This window comes from Leptodactylus fuscus, chromosome 8, assembly GCF_031893055.1.
Source record: "Leptodactylus fuscus isolate aLepFus1 chromosome 8, aLepFus1.hap2, whole genome shotgun sequence".
Taxonomy (NCBI): domain Eukaryota; kingdom Metazoa; phylum Chordata; class Amphibia; order Anura; family Leptodactylidae; genus Leptodactylus; species Leptodactylus fuscus.
The window spans coordinates 77,731,134-77,746,917 of NC_134272.1; the positions used below are offsets into that span (position 1 = coordinate 77,731,134).

General features: G+C 45.0%; 1 protein-coding gene across 1 annotated transcript; it reads left to right on the plus strand.

Moving 5' to 3' along the window:
* The first annotated feature begins 3,612 nt into the window (after positions 1–3,612).
* Positions 3,613–15,089, plus strand: CD302 (CD302 molecule). Its single transcript, XM_075284509.1, has 6 exons — positions 3,613–3,883; positions 9,559–9,666; positions 10,894–11,016; positions 11,608–11,775; positions 14,112–14,138; positions 14,699–15,089. Exons 1-6 carry the CDS (start codon positions 3,757–3,759, stop codon positions 14,881–14,883), a joined length of 738 nt encoding a protein of 245 aa, XP_075140610.1. The 5' UTR covers positions 3,613–3,756; the 3' UTR covers positions 14,884–15,089.
* The last annotated feature ends 695 nt before the right edge of the window (positions 15,090–15,784 follow it).

The window sequence follows — 15,784 nt, forward strand, 5'->3', positions numbered from 1 at the left end:
TCTGCTGTCTTTTGTTTTTTGTCACCCATGGGAACATAAAGAGGGATTTATTAGTACTGAGGCTAAATACATCATATTATGGGATGACCGGAGTGGCACAGATTGCACCAAATTTCTCATAATCTATGAAGTCTCCTGTATCCAGTCACTGGTTAGATCAGCGATATTCGGTCCGAACGAAACCGCCGGGCGAACCTCTATATTATATAGATCTCTGTATATACAATACGTTATGTAGGACTGTATAATACCATTTTAGAGATCTCTCCGTATATGTGTATATACAATACGTTATGTAGGACTGTATAATACCATTTTAGAGATCTCTCCGTATATGTGTATATACAATACGTTATGTAGGACAGTATAATACTACATAGATATCTCTATATACAATACAGAAAATCAAAAGTTGTCCAAAAGTTTAGTTACACTTTAACTACTCTTGAGTCTTGAGTTCCAATCCCCGCAGATATTTGATGGAAAAAAAATAGTAAAATTGAACTTACTATGACTAGAGGATCTCCCGACAACCTCCACTTTAGTATTCACCGCACTGAGGTGTCGGCAGCCGGGTGACCTGGTGAGAGGACCTGAGAATCGGGAGATTCCCAGGAATCCCAGGTGAGTTAACTTGTCTGCAAATACAGGAAAATTCTGGAACATGTGACAGTCCTTAAAGGGGTATTCCCACGTCGCATACTCACCAGTCTTCGTTGTTGCAAATTCTTCTTTCTTCCGGCTTTGTTGCGTCATTGGTGGACGGGGTCACATATGCAAAGTCAAGCGGCGAGATGCCGCGGGCCCTGCGTGCACGCTCATAGACCAGTCTAGCCTTCACAATGCGAATACAGACCCGGCATCCGCCTCTCTCTATTACAGCGGATGCTGGGTCTGTATTCGCATAGTGAAGGCTAGACTGGTCTATGAGCGTGCACGCAGGGCCAGCGGCATCTCGCCGCTTGGCTTTGCATATGTGAATACAGACCCGGCATCCGCTGTAATAGAGAGGCGGATGCCGGGGAGTGTAGACGCCAGCACAGGTGCCTGCAACATCTCTATGCTTCTGCCCTGCATGAAGCCAGCAGCGGCAGAAGCGATGCTGTTATTCCACTTATGCCGCTGCTGGCTTCATGCAGGGCAGGAGCATAGCGATGTTGCTGGCATCTGTGCCGGCGTCTAACCGTCCCCGGCATCCGCCTCTCTATTACAGCGGATGCCGGGGTCTGTATTGGCAGCCCCTTCCCCCCAAAGGGTAAACTACCCCCCCCCCCCCCCTCCAGGCTCACTCCCGTGCACTTAGCCCCTCCTCCCTCCTCCCTCAGAGCAGCAGATACATCACTTGACTTATGACCAGATAAGTCAAGGGATGTGTCCCAAAAAAATGAATAAAGTAATATAGCGGCCAAACAAAGCAGTTTTGCTGAAGCAGTGTATTTAGGAAAAGTCTTACATTCACATTAACAAACAGTATGGATAGGATCCTTGTGATGGGACAACCCCTTTAATCCATTAGCAGCTCTGTTTCAAAGGTGTCTAAACTCTATTCTTAATTGTATCTGTTCTTGGAAAAGCTGGGTGACAGCATGGTTGCAGTAACACCCAGCTTTTTTGGAGTACTGATTGAAAAATCTGACTTATCTATCATTGTATTTTCTGTCGCTCTACTATTTGGTCATTCAGGACTCTAATAAAGTTGAGTAAAAGCCCTGGTGGGAGTAGTTGTAATGAACAAAATTGTGTCCGCTCACTCACATGTCCTCCGGTATGTGTATCCGTTGATGTTAAGGTATATAACCTTAATAGGATGGGAGTAGTTGCTGGTGGGAGTAGTTGCAGAGACTGTACAGGTTGTCGTCTGGCTTTTCTGGAGTCCTGAATGGCATCAATAAATCGTGAATGTGAGACATCATACATAGATTTGACTTGTATCGATGAGCTGGATGATAATGTTCTTCTTTTCCTGGGAAATCTTCATGGCTGACCCTTGATTCAAACTAGTGACCTTTCGCTTGGGAATCACCTAATAACACCCTGAGATATTAGGGAATGTGAGAACAGGTTGTCATTTGTAGTCTACAAGAAGAACACAAGTTCTGGCTTTATTCACATGAAACGCATACACTGCTTTTGCAAAGCCACAGGATAAACAAAACAAGACCCTTCTCGGCTGAGAAATTAACTTAAACGTAAGGAAAATTTTCCCTGACTATACAGGAGACTGGCTACCAGTCTCCCACCTTGGCAACAACAACGGGTGGCACAGTACCTGCTTTGGAGGTCTGGTCTGGACAATTCAACTCTGTCACTGTGGTGCCACACTGCTAGTCTTCACACTCGACTATTATTAGGGCCTGATTAGTCAGCTGACCTCCCTGGTGTGAGTCTTTACCAAACACCCTTTACCTGCCTGGCTGGGACATACCTGTCTTCCCAGACCACACTTTCTCACACTAGTTCAAACGTATTTTATATTGGAGCTGCCTGTATCCTATTTGAAAAAATATACCCTGTTTCCCCAAAAATAAGACTGTGTCTTATATTAATTTTTGCTCCCAAAGATGCGCCATGTCTTATTTTCAGGGGGTGTCTTATTTTTTTTCAAGGAAGAATTCACATATATTGCTAAATATAAAAATTAACATTTATTAAATACTGTACTTTATTTTTATTTTTTTTTGCATTTATTGACCCCCTGTAATACATTAGACAGGCAACCTGCCTTCAAAAGAAATGAGATTTTTTGCAATGCAATTGCAAAGGTCTTATCGCTAATGCAAAGCATTGCATTAGTGATCAGACCTTTGCAATTGCATTGCATTGCATTGCAAAAAAATCGTCATTTCTTTTGCAGGCTGCATAGAGCAGCCTGCAAAAGAAAAGCACTGCAGAGAGGCCGGGGAGCCTTTACAAGGCTCCCGGCTGTCATGCCAACATGACGTTGGCCCTGGAGCATGCTCCAGGTGCCGGCAATCACCGGCGCCAGAAGGGTTAATGCCCACGGTCGGTGTGGGCACCGACTGGAGGCATTAGCGCTGGATGTCTTGCTGACAACAGCAGACACCAGGCGGCTATGGCTGCCGCCCGACTCCCGGGTGGCCGCCATAGTTAAACACCCGGCATGTACTTTCGGGGGAGCGCCTTATATTAGGCAGGGCAGCAAAATGTCTGCCATGCCTTATTTTCGGGGTACGTCCTATTTTCGGGGAAACACGGTATCTATCTATATGTATGTATGTGTGTGTATGTATATATATATATATATATATATATATATATATATATATATATATATATATATACACGCACACTCTCACACTCACTCTATAAGGCTGATGTGGCCCTCAACGAAAATGAGTTGTACCCCCCCCCCCCCCCCCATGTAGACATTGTCAGATTTAACCCCTAGTTTGAGTATACTGCTCAGTGTTTCTCTATTATACAGAACTAGATGAAGGTCAGGATGTGCCAAAATGTCATAAACAGAAGATAAAGAAATGGGCTAAACATGAAGGGTTCACAAACTTTCAAGCATCTCTGTACATGTGTAATATCTCTTTAAAACAGAAATGTTTACAGGCGTGTGAGTAGTTGTGTCCCGTCCCCCTTCCTGATCGAGCACAGAAATGGTGGAGCACAAGTTGTTTTTCACATTATTGTGCAATTGATATTTGATTAAAGATTCCAGACGACCCCATCGGCTCTGCTGCATTCTTCTTCCTCTGCTTCAGATTACAGGGGACATCGACAGCCGGTATGAGGAGGACGTTGTCTGATGTGACTGCTGGGGTCAGTGCTAGACACACAGGGGCTGCACTGATTATATGTCTGTTCTCTGCACTCTGCTGTGTATCTGGTCAGTCTGCACCCGGACAAGAAGATGGTAAGTGATACCACATGGCAAACTTAAACGTTATTACTATGTTATAAATAATCCAGAACATTGCGCATTCAGTTTTCCAATTGACAATATCCTCCATATCTATGGACTCATCGCCTTGCCTCATCTGAACTTTCAATAGTAGCCTTAAGGCTAAGGCCCACAGCCAAAAAGCGTTGTGGGAAAAACTGGAAGCGTGTTGTGGTTTTTACTGCAGTGCTTTTCATAGGAAGTCCGTAGAGATAATCTGCAGACTTTCTGCTTCAGTTATACCTATATGGAAACGTCCGGCATTTCCATAGGTATAAGTGACATGCTGTGATTTCCAAAACTGCAACAGTTTTGTGAATCAAAACATTTCTGCAATATGTAGCTGGGAATGCAGTTGCAGGTACTGTAAGATGCAACAGTTTTTGCTGTGGTGTTACGCCACATGGGGCTCCTTACAGTATCTGGCACTCTCCTCTTCTAGCTGCTGTTACTTGCCCCACTGCAAAGGCCCAATCACATGTGGTCACTTGGGGCGTGCCAATGTCATGACTGAGTGACCCCCTGTGGCAAGATTAGAAAAACTGTTTGTGGGCACCTCAGGCACCAGAATCTGTGGCCCAGGGGAGGTGAGTATAAGTGGAGGCCTAGGGGAGGTGAGTATAAATAACACAGTATAATAACACTTCCATTTCATGCTGAACATGTTTGTCCCAAAACTTATAAATATTTGTCAAAACAAATCTCGTGAGGTTCGCCCATCTTTAGTTATTTTGACTTTGAAAGACGTTACAGTGTATGTCCCGCAGCCATCACTGTCTTCCACAAGCTCCTTGGGTGCTCCTGCTCTTCAGGGTATGTCCATCAATGGTTTATAAGACATGAGCAGAGTAACAAGGGATTTCTTTTATACTTGCAGTAAATTAACACAAAGTGCCCGTGCCCTGGACATTCTGTTTTACATTCTGTTTCACAATGTGCTGGCACCGAAAAAATTTAGTGGAAAGTTCACATTGTGCAAGACTAAGAACGAAAGAAATAATTGAATGTGTTGTCGTGGCATTTATAAAAATAAAAAATTATATATAGAACAATATAACTAAAGATGAGCAAACGTCACAAATTCAGATTTGCAAATATTAGTGAAGTTTGGCAAAAAAAAAAAAAATGTTTTGGACCGAACTTGTTCAGTCTGAATTTGATATGTCAGGGGAAAATTTTTATTAAAATAAACCAAGGAAAGGGACGGTGTTTAGAGAATAAAAAATAACAATACTCACCTTTCCTGGGATCTGCTGCCGCTGCTTCATCCTCCAGTGTTCCAATCCTCCTATGAGGCAATTCGCCATCTTTAAGACTTCATTTGGCCCCTTATGTCATTGCTATGTCAGTGATAAACATTCTATCAATGTAATGTCTGTCACTGTTGTAGATTTGGAGAAAAACAGCTTTGATGTCTTTTGGTGCAATGGGGGCGGACCTTCAGCTTCTAAGCTGATGCTGCTTTTGCCACTCAGAATCCAACTATCTCCTGCCTGCGCCATCCCGTATAATAAGGGCTGATCCTCCCACCGTGCACCAATTGCATCATTTGCAAGACTTCAAAGTTGTTTTTCTCCAAATCTACCAAATGGAACGAATATCCATCTGAATCTTCCTGTAAATTTGTTGCAAACTGTTTTGTAGAACAGCAGTCAATGCAGAACCGAATAAATGTGTCAAAAAAAATAATCCCCAAACCCTTGAATTAGGTAATGAGCTACACTTATCATGTTTTATATACAAGCCCCTCCAACCACAGAAAGCTCACAACCAACTGCGGGGGCCGCCTCTATGGCATGTGCACGATGTCCTTATATACTATTGCCGATATAAGAGGACTAGTTATTTCTATTTGTCATAAATGTTTATGTGTTGTTTTTTTGGTTGATTTTTTTTTCTAATAAATCCTATCCTTATTAGAGATGAGCGAACAGTGTTCTATCGAACACATGTTCGATCGGATATCAGGGTGTTCGCCATGTTCGAATCGAATCGAACACCACGTGGTAAAGTGCGCCAAAATTCGATTCCCCTCCCACCTTCCCTGGCGCCTTTTTTGCACCAATAACAGCGCAGGGGAGGTGGGACAGGAACTACGACACCGGGGGCATTGAAAAAAATTGGAAAAAGTCATTGGCTGCCGAAATCAGGTGACCTCCATTTTAGACGAATAGTGGATTTCAAATCCGGGTCATATGAGAATGTGAACTTTGTGACTATGAGACAGGGATAGCTGTACAGGCAGGGATAGCTAGGGATAACCTTTATTTAGGGGGGAATGTTATTAAAAATAACTTTTTGGGGCTCTATCGGGTGTGTAATTGTGATTTTTGTGAGATAAACTTTTTCCCATAGGGATGCATTGGCCAGCGCTGATTGGCCGAATTCCGTACTCTGGCCAATCAGCGCTGGCCAATGCATTCTATTAGCTTGATGAAGCAGAGTGTGCACAAGGGTTCAAGCGCACCCTCGGCTCTGATGTAGCAGAGCCGAGGCTGCACAAGGGTTCAAGCGCACCCTCGGCTCTGATGTAGGAGAGCCGAGGGTGCACTTGAACCCTTGTGCACCCTCAGCTCTGCTACATCAGAGCCGAGGGTGCGCTTGAACCCTTGAGCACACTCTGCTTCATCAAGCTAATAGAATGCATTGGCCAGCGCTGATTGGCCAATGTATTCTATTAGCCTGATGAAGTAGAGCTGAATGTGTGTGCTAAGCACACACATTCAGCTCTACTTCATCGGGCTAATAGAATGCATTGGCCAGCGCTGATTGGCCAGAGTACGGAACTCGACCAATCAGCGCTGGCTCTGCTGGAGGAGGCGGAGTCTAAGATCGCTCCACACCAGTCTCCATTCAGGTCCGACCTTAGACTCCGCCTCCTTCGGCAGAGCCAGCGCTGATTGGCCGAAGGCTGGCCAATGCATTCCTATGCGAATGCAGAGACTTAGCAGTGCTGAGTCAGTTTTGCTCAACTACACATCTGATGCACACTCGGCACTGCTACATCAGATGTAGCAATCTGATGTAGCAGAGCCGAGGGTGCACTAGAACCCCTGTGCAAACTCAGTTCACGCTAATAGAATGCATTGGCCAGCGCTGATTGGCCAATGCATTCTATTAGCCCGATGAAGTAGAGCTGAATGTGTGTGCTAAGCACACACATTCAGCACTGCTTCATCAAGCCAATACAATGCATTAGCCAGTGCTGATTGGCCAGAGTACGGAATTCGGCCAATCAGCGCTGGCCAATGCATTCTATTAGCCCGATGAAGTAGAGCTGAATGTGTGTGCTAAGCACACACATTCAGCACTGCTTCATCAAGCCAATACAATGCATTAGCCAGTGCTGATTGGCCAGAGTACGGAATTCGGCCAATCAGCGCTGGCCAATGCATTCTATTAGCGTGAACTGAGTTTGCACAGGGGTTCTAGTGCACCCTCGGCTCTGCTACATCAGATTGCTACATCTGATGTAGCAGTGCCGAGTGTGCATCAGATGTGTAGTTGAGCAAAACTGACTCAGCACTGCTAAGTCTGCATTCGCATAGGAATGCATTGGCCAGCCTTCGGCCAATCAGCGCTGGCTCTGCCGGAGGAGGCGGAGTCTAAGGTCGGACCTGAATGGAGACTGGTGTGGAGCTATCTTAGACTCCGCCTCCTCCAGCAGAGCCAGCGCTGATTGGCCGAATTCCGTACTCTGGCCAATCAGCACTGGCTAATGCATTGTATTGGCTTGATGAAGCAGTGCTGAATGTGTGTGCTTAGCACACACATTCAGCTCTACTTCATCGGGCTAATAGAATGCATTGGCCAGCGCTGATTGGCCGAATTCCGTACTCTGGCCAATCAGCACTGGCTAATGCATTGTATTGGCTTGATGAAGCAGTGCTGAATGTGTGTGCTTAGCACACACATTCAGCTCTACTTCATCGGGCTAATAGAATGCATTGGCCAATCAGCGCTGGCCAATGCATTCTATTAGCGTGAACTGAGTTTGCACAGGGGTTCTAGTGCACCCTCGGCTCTGCTACATCAGATTGCTACATCTGATGTAGCAGTGCCGAGTGTGCATCAGATGTGTAGTTGAGCAAAACTGACTCAGCACTGCTAAGTCTGCATTCGCATAGGAATGCATTGGCCAGCCTTCGGCCAATCAGCGCTGGCTCTGCCGGAGGAGGCGGAGTCTAAGGTCGGACCTGAATGGAGACTGGTGTGGAGCGATCTTAGACTCCGCCTCCTCCAGCAGAGCCAGCGCTGATTGGCCGAATTCCGTACTCTGGCCAATCAGCACTGGCTAATGCATTGTATTGGCTTGATGAAGCAGTGCTGAATGTGTGTGCTTAGCACACACATTCAGCTCTACTTCATCGGGCTAATAGAATGCATTGGCCAGCGCTGATTGGCCGAATTCCGTACTCTGGCCAATCAGCACTGGCTAATGCATTGTATTGGCTTGATGAAGCAGTGCTGAATGTGTGTGCTTAGCACACACATTCAGCTCTACTTCATCGGGCTAATAGAATGCATTGGCCAATCAGCGCTGGCCAATGCATTCTATTAGCGTGAACTGAGTTTGCACAGGGGTTCTAGTGCACCCTCGGCTCTGCTACATCAGATTGCTACATCTGATGTAGCAGTGCCGAGTGTGCATCAGATGTGTAGTTGAGCAAAACTGACTCAGCACTGCTAAGTCTGCATTCGCATAGGAATGCATTGGCCAGCCTTCGGCCAATCAGCGCTGGCTCTGCCGGAGGAGGCGGAGTCTAAGGTCGGACCTGAATGGAGACTGGTGTGGAGCGATCTTAGACTCCGCCTCCTCCAGCAGAGCCAGCGCTGATTGGCCGAATTCCGTACTCTGGCCAATCAGCACTGGCTAATGCATTGTATTGGCTTGATGAAGCAGTGCTGAATGTGTGTGCTTAGCACACACATTCAGCTCTACTTCATCGGGCTAATAGAATGCATTGGCCAATCAGCGCTGGCCAATGCATTCTATTAGCGTGAACTGAGTTTGCACAGGGGTTCTAGTGCACCCTCGGCTCTGCTACATCAGATTGCTACATCTGATGTAGCAGTGCCGAGTGTGCATCAGATGTGTAGTTGAGCAAAACTGACTCAGCACTGCTAAGTCTGCATTCGCATAGGAATGCATTGGCCAGCCTTCGGCCAATCAGCGCTGGCTCTGCCGGAGGAGGCGGAGTCTAAGGTCGGACCTGAATGGAGACTGGTGTGGAGTTATCTTAGACTCCGCCTCCTCCAGCAGAGCCAGCGCTGATTGGTCGAGTTCCGTACTCTGGCCAATCAGCACTGGCCAATGCATTTCTATGGGGAAAAGTTAGCTTGCGAAAATCGCAAACTGACAGGGATTTCCATGAAATAAAGTGACTTTTATGCCCCCAGACATGCTTCCCCTGCTGTCCCAGTGTCATTCCAGGGTGTTGGTATCATTTCCTGGGGTGTCATAGTGGACTTGGTGACCCTCCAGACACGAATTTGGGTTTCCCCCTTAACGAGTTTATGTTCCCCATAGACTATAATGGGGTTCGAAACCCATTCGAACACTCGAACAGTGAGCGGCTGTTCGAATCGAATTTCGAACCTCGAACATTTTAGTGTTCGCTCATCTCTAATCCTTATCTAATACACAGCATGTCCCCCTCCATTATGGGTCCAGTTTCACAAAAATTGTTATACCTTGGTCAGTGTGACATCAAAGAATTCACTGAGTATTGAACCTGCGCGACAACTCTGCAAAGGTAAATACAAAAGGAAACATTGTAATATGGCAGATGATTGAAATACAGAGAAGAGTTGGTTTTATTTATTTAGCGCCATCATATTCTGCAGCACTTTACTTAGATATGTAATTTCCAATCTACATTCCATATCAAACCTTGTTAGATAAGTCTGAAGATACCTTAAGTGTAGAGTTTCATGGGGCGGCATTGATGTGGTTGTGGTGGGCCAAAAAATCTAGCTGCATGCTTGTAATATGACCACAAGATTTTGACAGAAAAAAAAGAGTTGTATTGGCGACACCTTTGTAGATGACAGATCTGTTTGCAAGAAAAATCATGCAGACTCTTAAAAACATAAGAGCAGTTTCTGCTCGCTCAGCTCCTTCAGTGCTGCCACATGTGGCCCTACCCTAAGACAGCCACAGTATTTAAGTGGCTTCACTAAACAGCCCTTCTCTACTGAAGCACAACTACTTAAGCATCTGACATGGTGTATGACATGATTCCACATGACGTGTGTGTCAGGCAGGAAGGGAATCTGAAGACCAGTAGAAGTCAGGACTGGCAGTGTACATGCGTCATCAGTGGACAGGCATAGAGTCAGGGCAGGCAGAGTTCGTGCAATGTCACTATACAGTTCAGGACTGGCAGCACAGGCTCAGTAGTTAGGAACAGGCCATTGGATTAGCTTTCTGGTACCAGGTATTACAGCAAGGTATAGGAGGAAAGACAGGACAAAGTCAGACAGCAAACCATGTGCAGTCAGCAACACCTTAGCAGGATACTAGAAAGCTAATCCAATTGCACATGCAATGTCTCATATACAAACAGACTGAAGGAAACTAACTGGGGAAGGACTACCAAAAAAAAAAAAAAGTCATGGCACTTGTAGCTGTATGTAAGTAAATCCAGGAAATCAGGCTCCACCCCCAGTGCACTTACAGATTGATTTGCATATCCTTATAAAGATGTTTATTTCTGCATTGCTTCTTCGGTTTATGGCCACAAAGTTGTGGCTTCTACTAAAGACCCCTACATGGTCCTATTACTGGTTTGGGAGGTATTTTTGGACCTGATAGACTCCCTCTAATTACATCCCAATCCTACGTTAGGGTAAATCTCTTCCATACATCTCAATAGGATTGTTTTTAAGGGATCAGTATGGATATTTACAAACTCATTCTATACAGAATAGTCACTGAAATCTCTGCAGTAAATACCATAATGTCTGTATGTGTTCCTTAGATATTGGCGCTGACATCATAAGTATCGGATCAAAGGAGGAGAATTCATTCCTGGTTAGAACATTCAAAGGTCAATGGAAAGGTCCGACAGAAGTGTTACTGGGCATGTTCTATGACAGCGATGGTAAATTACCTATATATCTATACATGACCACTGCACCATGGATTGTGTTGTATTATAGCCTTGTTTATATGATGTATATATTATATTTAGTGCCAAGGTTACTGGACTGGGAGATCAAGTAAATCTTTTCGGCTTTCATCCTGCATTTGGCACTACATATAGATAAAGGGTTTCTATCTCCATGCCTAAATTCCACCCCACTGATTTTGGCACAGTTGAAATTTTCTCTCTAGCCCCTGCCATTTCCAACCAATGGGTGCTGTTAGTTTCAGCACCCAGCATGTTAATTCAGCTCTCTACTGTCAAGTGGGCAGTTCCAGACTATCTGCTCCAGCCCAGGACCGCCCACCTGACAGTAGAGACACTAATTAGCATATTGGATTCTGAAACCAACAGCACTGATTGCTCATGAATGGCAAGGGCTAAAAAATTATATATATAACTAATTCCAATTGCAACAGAATCGTTGGGGGGAACATATTGATGGAGTCAAAAAGTTGGGAGCTTTTGGAGATGGTGAAAGACCCCCTTTTAAATGACCAGGATTTGTCACACATATGGATATAAACCTCACCTTATACCTTATCACAGATAACTCCTTGAAATGGTTTGACAACTCTGAAGTCAATTTCTTCAACTGGGGACAAGTAAAATTAGGTGACAATGACTTGAACACTTGTGTAAAAATGAATACACAGAACGGCCTGTGGGACGTCACGGACTGTGATAGCGCTACGGAATCAGCAGCCCTATGTAAATGTGAGTATTTGTATGGAGTTAGGGCATGCAGCACTAATACATACATACAGGTTTTCTGGGCTAAATATATTGATAACCTATCCTAATAGCCCTATTATGGCTGCAACACATTTTACATTTCTCTCAGAGGCAGGGACTATGTATAATACAGAGCAGTTTACCCCTCCCATCCATTACTATTACACGGCAAACAAATAGCAGAGAAAATCCCAAATTACCCTAATACAGGAGATCCAGAAACACTGGATTACAAATCCAGATTATGATGCAGCTAAAAAAATCCCTGGTACAGGAAAAAAAAGAGAAATCTGAAGTAATAAGGAAAGCTGCTTATTGTACATAGACTCTACTTACACTCAGTATGAGCTATGAGAAGCTGCAGTTTCCTCTCACTGCAGTGAACAGACAGGGAAAGACGTGTGACAACATGCAGAGGCTATGAAGAGAGACTTTCCCTCCCCCTCAGTTTCCTGTGTTCTGTCTTGAACCTGTTGGTTTCTAAAGAAGGAACTTCCCTAGTAACAGGGAGTGAACAGCAAATTAGTAAGGTAGGAGACAGATTTGTTAGGCAGAAAATAGCATAATTTTTAAATAAAGTGCAGTAAATTTTGGTCCAGAATCTCTGTTAAATGAGGTTAGTTCTCTTTGATTTCAATGGGATTTTTAGGATGACAAATACCATAAAGATTCATCCACATCGAACAAATAGGCTGCGGATTTGGTGGTTCGGATTTACAGTACTAGCTAAGTGGATGAGATTTTGAGAAAGTTCTGCATTTAGGATTTTGTGTCCACTTGAAAAAACAGACATGGGTGTAAACGGACACTAAAAGACACAAACGGACAAAAGATAAAATCCCACTGAAATGAATGGTGGTTTATGTAGAAGTTTGCGCAGAGCAGGCCGAATGACATTTCCTGGGGGTCCCGTCCACGTGTCAGTCCAGCAGGTCTTGCAAATTAGAACTGTCCTCCAGAGGTACCACTGTACAGCGGAAGAGCTTCGCCACGGCCATATCCACCTTAGGTGGAGGGCCCCATCGATCCAGCTAGGATGGTGAGATCGGATACAGGGTTCTAAATACTCTGGAGGCTTGATGAGCTCTTTCCGGATGTTTCCATCAACCTGGCTAGGGCTGCGTCCACATGGAAGGCCCTCCGCCCCCCAGAGGTGGACGAGGAGGCTTCCCCATCAACATCTTGGTCGCCTGAGCGGTTGGACTTCAGCAGTTTCCCCCCCATCTTATCCATGGGGAGTATGGGTCTGCTGGAATTGACAGTTTGGTCGTCCATGGTTAATCGCACCAGCAATGGCAAAGAGCGCCTATCAGTGCGCTGTTTCTTGGCGATGTGGGAAATGGAATCCCTGATGTCCTTAGAAAAGAGAAAGAAAAAAGGGCCGTCCAACGGCTGGACGGTCATGAAAAAGAAAAAAAACTCACCATGAAGTCTCATGGAAGAGGCCACCCAGCACTTGAATTGTTGAGCTGAATAGCACAAGAAGCTCCAAAGCAATGAAGCAACCGCTACACAAATACAGGCTAGTGCCAGCAAGCCCCACTAGTAACTATTAAGGCCCAGAGCCTCCAGAGGAGGATCTCCAATAGGGAAGGGGCCAGAAGGGGCGTGACCACCCGCTGCCAACAGAGCCCTGCACTCCAAAACATAATGAGAACAAAGGGGCTCAGAACCTTGAGACCCTGCAAGAAAAGCAGGGATAACACAAAGATCTTACCCCACAAACAAGGAGCTGGCCGCAAGGGGCGGGGAGATAACCAACACGGCCCAAGGCCCGCCCCTCACCAGACAGACAGCCTAGTAGCAGGCTGGAAGTGGAGCCAAGCGACCGGAAGTAGGCTGCAAGAACCTGCCACTAAGGTAAGTGGCAAGTAGGCCACCAGTCTGGCCGGAACAGGCCACAGCGCAACCAGACCACGAGCGCGGCTAAACAAGGCCGCAAGTGTGGTCCAAATAAGGCCACACAAACACGGTCTAACCGCAAGCGGGCGGAGCCTAACCGGACCAGTGCTGCTGTATGACGACAGGGAATGGAAATTGCAAACGGACCAGCTAGTGTCCGTTGCTAAAATCTTGTACGGACAATAGCCACGGACACCAACGGTAGTGTGAGCACCCCCTTAGTATTTATAAGTGATCCTTAATTTGGGGGCACTTGGTTAGGATATTTTCTCACTTCTTTAAAAAATGATAGCGCTGAGAATAAAGCCCCCTACACATCTCCCAGTGCTGTACATACAGTCATGTGATCATCTGTAACTTTACAGGTTTATATTTCTAGATGAATAACTTGAAACGTTATTTTCTTTTTCAATTAGACACTTCAAAAGAAAACCACACATTTGGTAAGTCTGCAATGTGTCACTGTCTTTGTAACGTTTAATATATTTATATACACAAATGCACCCGAATTTAGGATAGTTCATCAATTAAAGATAGACACTGTCCTGACGCTCGGGATCCCCATATATCAGCTAATCAGAGAGACCAGAGTATTTAGACAAGCACAGCGGTCTCTTCTATAAAAACCAAGCACAGCGCTGTGCATTGTTCAGTGGCTGTGCTTGGTATTGCAGTTCTGCCCCATCACTTCAACAGGGCAGAAATTGACCAAGTAACCTATAAACATAACATCACCCAGGCCATGAAGTGAAAGTGGTGATCATGGTGCCAGTATGCCACAGTTGCTTCAAACAGCTGATATTTGGGTTGATGAATATTTGTGAGGTTCAGCCCAAGACAAACCTAGGAGCACTCATTTTTTTGGGTGGATATTCACTTTAAACCTGAGAATATGTGATCATAGAACTCGCTTCCATTCATACCAATAATAAATGTGGTTATTATGTGTCCCTACTAGGCAGATTGCTTCACTTTTTACTCACCTTGTATTTCTTGTTTGCAGATAAGAAAACCGTGATGATCACAGTGATCGCAACATTTACTGTAATCGCACTAGTATTATCCATAGTAGTCGTATTCCTTCACAAGAAGAGGAACTGGTCCAGTGGACTACACAGGGCGGAGGTCCTGCCATACAGGGATGATGCTATTCTGGTGGACACAATGGAAAGAGAAGACTATGCCTGAAACAATAACATGACTTCATATGGGCAGTGTCGTCACTGATGTATCATATACAGCAAACGCCAGGTTTTACTTTACCAGTGCAATTTTAGAAGATGCCGAGCTGGTTGTTCTGAGCACCGTGAGCTCTTCCACTTAGGTGACTCATTAGGTCTGAGGACAATAGAAGTGACATGTACGGTACTGCACACGGATAGGAACAGCCACTTTAAGAACCATCTCAGATTAAATAAAATCACATTAAAAACATGTTTAGTAAATTTTGGGAATTCTTGATTTATTATGCATTGGCCTGAAATTATGAGAAGTCAATGGTAACTGTCAAACGTTACTCCTACACCACGATATACTGTATCACATCACCATGGACTGATTTTTATCCATTTGTAGTGAGCAGCATGAATGACATCGAGCAAGAGATCTAGAAAACTGAGATAGATACACAATGTATAAGTTGTAGAATTTGGATCACGCAGGTGACAAAGTGCCTTCCATGATTTGTTACTTTTATGGAGGGGTTCCTGTCCCCTTCTATCACATAGCAGGATAGGATCTGCTCTATAATTATTGGATTGGAATGAAGCATCAAAACCCCCGCTCCATGGATAGCCCCCAGGTGGGTCGGGTTTGAGGAGAGGTTCAGCTGAAGTAACAACTCACAGGTAATATAAACACAGACTAGAAAGTCTTCAGTCCCTTGCATACAACAGTGTGCCATATGAGTGGGTGGGGGTGTGCGATTTTGCAGCAGAGTGCATGCTGATGACATCTGTGAAGTACTCCCCTCTACAGGCATTTCTGATCTGTTCTGCTCCAATGACACGAAGCAGGATAAGACCTGCTCCATATTCATGGGAATGGACCACTGAATGCACCATCGGGGGAGCTTTGACCCACGCATTAG

Excerpts from the sequence above, each read along its gene's own strand:
- CD302 (XM_075284509.1), top strand. The coding sequence starts at position 3,757 with ATGAGGAGGACGTTGTCTGATGTGACTGCTGGGGTCAGTGCTAGACAC. Across the intron at positions 11,776-14,111 it reads ATCAGCAGCCCTATGTAAAT|ACACTTCAAAAGAAAACCAC; the intron begins GTGAGTATTTGT and ends TTTTTCAATTAG. Across the intron at positions 14,139-14,698 it reads AAAAGAAAACCACACATTTG|ATAAGAAAACCGTGATGATC; the intron begins GTAAGTCTGCAA and ends TCTTGTTTGCAG.